The sequence below is a fragment of the Serinus canaria genome, chromosome 1A (assembly GCF_022539315.1).
Source record: "Serinus canaria isolate serCan28SL12 chromosome 1A, serCan2020, whole genome shotgun sequence".
Lineage (NCBI taxonomy): Eukaryota > Metazoa > Chordata > Aves > Passeriformes > Fringillidae > Serinus > Serinus canaria.
The window spans coordinates 702,436-709,554 of record NC_066314.1 but is presented as its reverse complement, the minus strand read 5'-3'; the positions used below and the strand labels follow the sequence as shown (position 1 = coordinate 709,554).

General features: G+C 67.2%; 1 protein-coding gene across 1 annotated transcript; it reads right to left on the bottom strand.

The window, feature by feature from the left end:
• Window positions 1-2,105: 2,105 nt before the first annotated feature.
• LOC115485249 (acrosin-like) lies at window positions 2,106-5,774 on the bottom strand. Its single transcript, XM_050970113.1, has 5 exons — window positions 4,718-5,774; window positions 4,331-4,594; window positions 3,811-4,076; window positions 3,490-3,635; window positions 2,106-2,705 (listed from the first exon to the last, which is right to left on the bottom strand). Exons 1-5 carry the CDS (start codon window positions 4,786-4,788, stop codon window positions 2,340-2,342), a joined length of 1,113 nt encoding a protein of 370 aa, XP_050826070.1. The 5' UTR covers window positions 4,789-5,774; the 3' UTR covers window positions 2,106-2,339.
• Window positions 5,775-7,119: the final 1,345 nt, after the last annotated feature.

The window sequence follows — 7,119 nt, the reverse complement described above, 5'->3', positions numbered from 1 at the left end:
GGCCACCGTCAGCTCGGCCAGCGGGAGCCCGCCCCGCGAGCCCGGCTCGAACACGCCCGGGAAGATCCCGGAGCGCACCGGCAGCCGGCCGGTCAGCAGCGCCGCCCTGGCAGCGGGACACGGACACGGTCACCGGCACGGCGGCGACACCGCGGGGACAGCGCGGGACACCGCGGGGACAGCACCGCCCGTCCGTCCCGGGACACCGCGGGGACAGCGGGGACGCGCGGGGACAGCGGGGACAGCACAACCCGTCCGTCCCGGGACACCGCGGGGACAGCGCGGGGACGGCGGGGACAGCCTCCCGGGACAGCGGGGACAGCACCACCCGTCCATCCGGGACACCGCGGGGACAGCGGGGGCTAGGACACCCTCCCGGGACAGCGGGGACAGCGGGGGGACAGCGGGGACAGCCCCCCGGGACAACGGGGACACCGCGGGGACAGCACCGCCCGTCCGTCCCGGGACACCGCGGGGACAGCGAGGGGACGGCGGGGACACCGCGGGGACAGCGGGGGCTAGGACACCCTCCCGGGACAGCGGGGACAGCACCGCCCGTTTACCCCGGGACATCGCAGGGACAGCGGGGACAGCCCCCCGGGACAGCGGGGACAGCACCGCCCACCCGTCCGGGACACGGTGGGTTTGTCACTCCATCTGTCCCGGGACACCGCAGATTCACGATCCCCCGTTTATCCCGGAACACGGTGGGTTTATCCCTGTCTTTCTCGGGTTCCACAGCTCCATCCCCGCCCGTTTATCCCGGGACACCCCAGCTCCATCCCCACCCGTTTATCCCGGGACACCCCAGCTCCATCCCCGCCCGTTTATCCCGGGACACCCCAGCTCCATCCCCGCCCGTTTATCCCGGGACACCCCAGCTCCATCCCCGCCCGTTTATCCCGGGACACCCCAGCTCCATCCCCGCCCGTCCGCGCGGTTCCCGCCGCGGGGGCCGTACCGGGACGGGCTGCAGACGCTGGCGCTGCTGTAGAAGTCGGTGAAGCGCAGCCCGCGGGCCGCCAGCCAGTCCAGGTGCGGCGTGGCGGACGAGGGGTGCCCGTAGCTGCCCAGGTCCCCGAAGCCCAGATCGTCCGCCAGCACCAGCACGAAGTTGGGCCGGGCGGCGGCGGCGCGCACGGTCGGCAGCGGCAGCAGCAGCGGCAGCAGCGGCAGTGTCAGCAGCCAGCGGTGGTGTCGGCCCTGCGGCCCCATGGCACAGCCCTCGCGGTGTCCCCCCGTGTCCCGCCGCGGTCCCGGTGCTGTCCCGGTGCCGTCCCGGGATGTCCCGGTGCGGTCCCGGGGCGGTGCCGGCAGTGCCCCAGCTGATCACGTGATGCACATGGCGGCCGCGGGGCCGCGGGGCGCGCTGGGAGTTGTAGTTCCGAGTGGCAATGCCAGGCACGGGGCAGCGGGGAATGTCCCCAGGAAGGGACATCGCAGAGCACGGGATGGCCTCTGGGCAGCTCGGGAGTGTCCCCAGGGATGGACATCGCAGAGCACGGGATGGCCTCTGGGCAGCTCGGGAGTGTCCCCAGGGATGGACATCGCAGAGCACGGGATGGCCTCTGGGCAGCTCGGGAGTGTCCCCAGGGAGGGACATCGCAGAGCATGGGATGGCCTCTGGGCAGCTCGGGAGTGTCCCCAGGGAGGAGACTCTGTGGTCTCCGTTCAGGGCTGGGCAGTGCCAGGGGCAGCTCTGCCTCCTGTGCAGGGGAATTCCTGGGATTTGTCCCTGCCCGCTCCTCTGGTGCCACTGCCAGGACCCCCGGAGCAGAGCTTGGGTCCTGCTCCAACAGCAGGAGCATGAGATGGGATCTGGCAGCCTCAGAGACACGAGCTGGTGACAGAGGGGACAGCCCTGGGTGGCAGCAGCAGCAGCTCAGGGTGGCACTTCCAGCACCTCACAGGGCCCCGGGATGGCAGCTCCAGCTGTCCCCACTGCTGTCCCTCTCAAGGACTTTTCCCGGGACTGGCACCCGAGGCTCTGCTGGGAACCCGGGCTGGAGAAGTTTCTCCCTCTCCCTACCTCCAGGCCCATCCTCCTCTCCCTTTTCCCCTCCCCGGTTCCCCCTCATCTCTCCCAAACCAGACCCAACCCCACCCTTCCCCCCCAGATTGTCCCATCCATGTTTTTCCCAGGAAACTGAACTGGACACAGTGGCTAACTGGGAACTGGAACAACTCTAATTGAAGCACAAACTGGATTCACCATCGGGGTGGGCGCAGGGGTCAGCGTGGGCAGGGCACAGCAGCCCTGGGCACCGGGGCTGGGTTGGCCCCACAGCCACGGCCCAGGCTGGGAATGCTTGCCAGAACTGGATCAGCTCATCCTGCTGTCAGGCTTTCTCTCCCTTCAGGAACTGCAGGAGCTCCAGCAGCAGGTTCAGGAATTTCCCCAGGATCTGTTGTTGGAATGAAACCTTCGAGTAATCCTCCGAGTCATCCGGGTTCGGATTCATCTCATCCTCCAAGTCTGCCTCGGGCTCTTCCTCCGGGCTCGGGAAGGGCTCGGGTGGGGCAGCGTCAGCTTCTGGCGGGAGCAGCCCCATCTGCACCTGGATCCAGGTGTGGAACTGCTGGATGGACGTGAACACCCCCGGCCTCTTGGCCCCGGCACAGCCCTTGCCCCAGCTGGCCAGGCCCACCAGCCAGAAGTAGTCACCGGTGTTGTCCTTGCAGACCAGGGGACCCCCGATGTCCCCCTGCGACAGGAGAGAGGGGTCAGGGGCTGCGCCAGGCTGGGCCCGCCCGGCCCAACCCGACCCCTCCAGAGCTGCCATGGCGAGGCTCTGTGGGCACAGTGCCAGCCTTGGGGACAAGGGGACACTGGGCAGGGACACCAGGATGGGCAAGGGACACCCATCAGTGCTGGGGACACGGGGCTGGGAGGCCACTGGGCCAGGCTCAGATGGGGCCCAGCCATGGTTGGGGTCCCTGTGCTGGTTCTGGGGTCCCACAGGGCCCAGGGTGGCTCAGGGTCCCTGTGCTGGCTCTGGGGGTCCCACGGGGCCCAGGGTGGCTCAGGGTCCCTGTGCTGGCTCTGGGGGTCCCACGGGGCCCAGGGTGGCTCAAGGTCCCTGTGCTGGTTCTGGGGTCCCACAGGGCCCAGAGTGGCTCAGGGTCCCTGTGCTGGCTCTGGGGGTTCCACAGGGCCCAGGGTGGCTCAGGGTCCCTGTGCTGGCTCTGGGGGTCCCACAGGGCCCAGGGTGGCTCAGGGTCCCTGTGCTGGCTCTGGGGGTTCCACGGGGCCCAGGGTGGCTCAGGGTCCCTGTGCTGGCTCTGGGGGTCCCACAGGGCCCAGAGTGGCTCAGGGTCCCTGTGCTGGCTCTGGGGGTTCCACGGGGCCCAGGGTGGCTCAGGGTCCCTGTGCTGGCTCTGGGGGTCCCACAGGGCCCAGGGTGGCTCAGGGTCCCTGTGCTGGCTCTGGGGGTCCCACAGGGCCCAGGGTGGCTCAGGGTCCGTGTCCCAGCCCGGGCCCAGCCCCACCTGGCAGGTGTCGATGCCGCCCCGCGGGTACCCCGCGCACAGGTCCTGGGGGTGCACGGCCCCCCCGTACCAGCGGCTGCTGTTGCACAGCTGGACGTCGATCAGCCGCACCTTGGCCTCCTGCAGCACCAGGCGTGGGCTGGGGGCTGCGGGCACAGAGGGCACTGAGCGGCGGCCCCCGGGCAGAGCCCCGCGCTCGGGGCCGAGCCCCCGGGCCGGGCCCGGGCCGTGCCCCCGCCGAGCCCCCGGCCCGGGGCCGCCTCCCTGCCCGGGGCCGCCTGCCCGCGGCTCGGCCCGGGCCTGCCCCGGGCGGGCACTGACCGCTGTCCGGGGTGTTCCTCCAGCCCGCGATGTAGCAGGTTTTCAGCTCGGACACCGCCAGCGAGCTGTCGGGCACACAGCCCAGCTGGATGTAGTCGCTGCACTCCACGGGCTGGTCCAGCTCCAGCAGGGCGATGTTGTTCAGGGCCGTGCGGGGGTTGTAGTGCTGGTGCACCAGCAGGGTCTGGATGTGGCGCAGCTGCGCCTCGGGGCCAGGCTGGCTCAGATCGGTGGCTCCGATCACCACCTCCCACCTGGAGATGTCCCTGGGGAGCAGGAGATGGACAGAGGGGTGACAGGGAGCAGAGCCGGGGACTGCGGCAGTACAAATCCCCTTCTGCTCCGGGCACCTCCCTGCGCTGTGGGGACATCCCTGACCCTCCTGTGGGGACATCCCTGACCCTATTTTGGGGACACCCCTGTCCCTGCTTGGGGTTCTCCTGTGGGGACATGCCTGTTCCTGCTGTGGACACACCCCTGTCCCCGCTGTGGGGACACTCCTGTCCCTGCTGCTCCTTACCCAGACCTGAAGAAGCACTGGGCCACCGTGAGCACCCACTGGGGGCTGATGAGAGCCCCCGAGCACATGTGCCATGTGCCGTTCTCCAGGGTGGCCTGGACGCTGATGACACCGGGCCAGGCCCCCGGGTGCACCCCCGCGGAGTTAACCGTGTACTCGGAGGTGCCATCGGAAGAATCCAAGGAGTCGTAGTCGTTGTCCTGAGAATACTCAGCAACCATGGAGCTGTGGTCGAAGGCCATGGGCCGGAGCCCGCAGGTACCTCTGGAAGCACACAGCCATCACTGCCCTGCTCGGGGACAGCAGGGACAGGGACCCCCAGGGGCTCCTCCGGGCCAGGGAACCCCCGAGTGTCCCCGAGTGTCCCCGAGCCCCCGGGTCACTGACCTGCAGGTGTCCCACGTGCCACCCGCGGGTCCGGGCAGGGCCAGCAGGACGAGCAGCCCCAGCAAAGCCATCGGTGCCAGCGCAAGCGGCAGAGCCAGCGCAGACCTGTCACCTCCGGTGCCAGCGGACCGAAGTGATGTCACAGAGCGCTGGAACCTTGGAACGGTGCGGGTGGCAGGGAGCGTAACGACGGTGGCAGGTGCCACCCGTGCCAGGGCAGGGCCACCTCCCGCCGTGCCCGCGGAGCCCGGCTGGCCCCGGGCATTTCAGGGACGGGGCAGCCGCGGCTTCCCGGGGACCGGGGCGGTTCCTGCAGGAGGGAGGGGTCGGATCGGGGAGGAGCGGCCATGGAGGGGCTGGGCCGCGGGGATTTGTGTCCCTGCTCCGCTGGCACCGCTGCTCCCTGATCCCAAAATTTGTGTCCCTTCAGGGACAGCTCCATTGTCACTGCTGCTCCCCAATCCCAGCTCTGATCCCAAAGATTTGTGTCCCTTTGGGGCCGCTCCCTGATCACGGCTCTGATCCCAAAGATTTGTGTCCCCTTAAGGGCCGCTCCATTGTCACCGCTGCTTCCGAATCCCAAAGATTTGTGTCCCCTCACGGGCAGACCCAGTGTCACCGCGCTCCTGGATCCCAGAGATTTGTGTCCCCTCAGAGGCAGCTCCATTGTCACTGCTGCTCCCCAATCCCAGCTCTGATCCCAAAGATTTGTGTCCCTTTGGGACAGCTCCATTGTCACCGCTGCTCCCTGATTTCAGCTCTGATCCCAAAGATTTGTGTCCTTTTGGGACAGCTCCATTGTCACCGCTGCTCCCTGATTTCAGCTCTGATCCCAAAGATTTGTGTCCCCTCAGGAACAGCTCCATTGTCACTGCTGCTCCCCGATCCCAAAGATTCGTGTCCCCTCAGGGACAGCTCCATTGTCACTGCTGCTCCCCGATCCCAAAGATTTGTGTCCCCTCAGGGACAGCTCCATTGTCACTGCTGCTCCCCGATCCCAAAGATTCGTGTCCCCTCAGGGACAGCTCCATTGTCACCGCCGCTCCCCGATCCCAAAGATTCGTGTCCCTTTGGGGCCGCTCCCCGGTCCCATCTCTGATCCCAAATCCATCCCTGCCCCCCGGGACCGGGATCGCTCCCCACGGAAACCTCCAGGGCTGGGGGCGGTTCTGGGCCGGCTGCAGGTGACAGATGGCTCCGGGATGTCCCCGCGCAGCCGCTGCCACCCCGCAGGCGCCAGCTGGAGCTGTCCCCGGGCGTGTTCCCGACGCCACTTCCCACAGACGGCGTCTGCTCCGCTCCATCTGCGCCTCGGGCGGCGCCAGCAGCAGGGGGAGGATGCGGGGACGCTCCGGGAGCGGCAGGAATTGGCCCGGGATCACCGGGGATTCAGGCTGGAGATCACCCGGGCTAATCCCGGGGGCTGCTCGGATCCTAAATCCCGGGACAAACCCATCCAGACGGGATAACCCCATCCAGCTGCACCCCTAAATCCCGGGATAACCCCATCCAGCCGGGATAACCCCATCGAGCTGCACCCCTAAATCCCGGGATAACCCCATCCAGCTGTCCCCTAAATCCCAGGATAACTCCATCGCGCTGCACCCATAAATCCCGGGATAACCCCATGGAGCTGTACCCCTAAATCCCGGGATAACCCCATCCAGCCGCACCCCTAAATCCTGCACGTGCAGGGTTTTGGATATTCCCGAGGGTTTCGAACATCCCACAATTTCTCCGTGTGCCTGTGCTGATTTCTTGTGTTCCTGGTGGTGTTTTGGGGTGGATTCTTTAAGTTTTGGGGTGCTTTATTTTAATTTCTGACCTCACTGGGCAGCGCTAAGAATTTTTCCCGCTTTTCCCATTTTGCTATCCACGGCTAAAATCCCCGGAGCCTCCTCTCCCCCGGGCCGACCATTCCCACCTCGTCCTAGGAGGGATTTTTGGCGGATTCTCTCCCGCATTCCCAGGTTTTCCTTGCCCAGAGAAGCCTGGAACGGGCACGGCATCCCGGGAGTTTGGTGGCTTCCAGAATTCCCGAATCCTTTGGGGAAGAGCCGCTTTCCATGCCGGCCGTTCCCGGTGCTGGGCGGTTGTTCCTGCCGGCTGGAATCCCCCGAACTTCCCGAGGTTCCAGCTCCGGTGCCCGCTCTAGGTGGCAGCAAATCCATGGCTGGGCGGGTCCCTCCTCCCCGTTTTGGGGCAGAATCCCGGGATTACGGAAATCCTGAGCTGGAGGGACCCGAGAGGATCAGAATCCAACTCCTGGCCCTGCGCAGACACACTGAAATCCCACCCGGAGCTCTGGGAATGTCGCCATTCCCTGGGGAGCCTGGGCAGCGCCCCCGGGGGAAAATTCTCATCCTAAAATCCAACCCGGGATCCAGGGGAGCGGCTGGGTG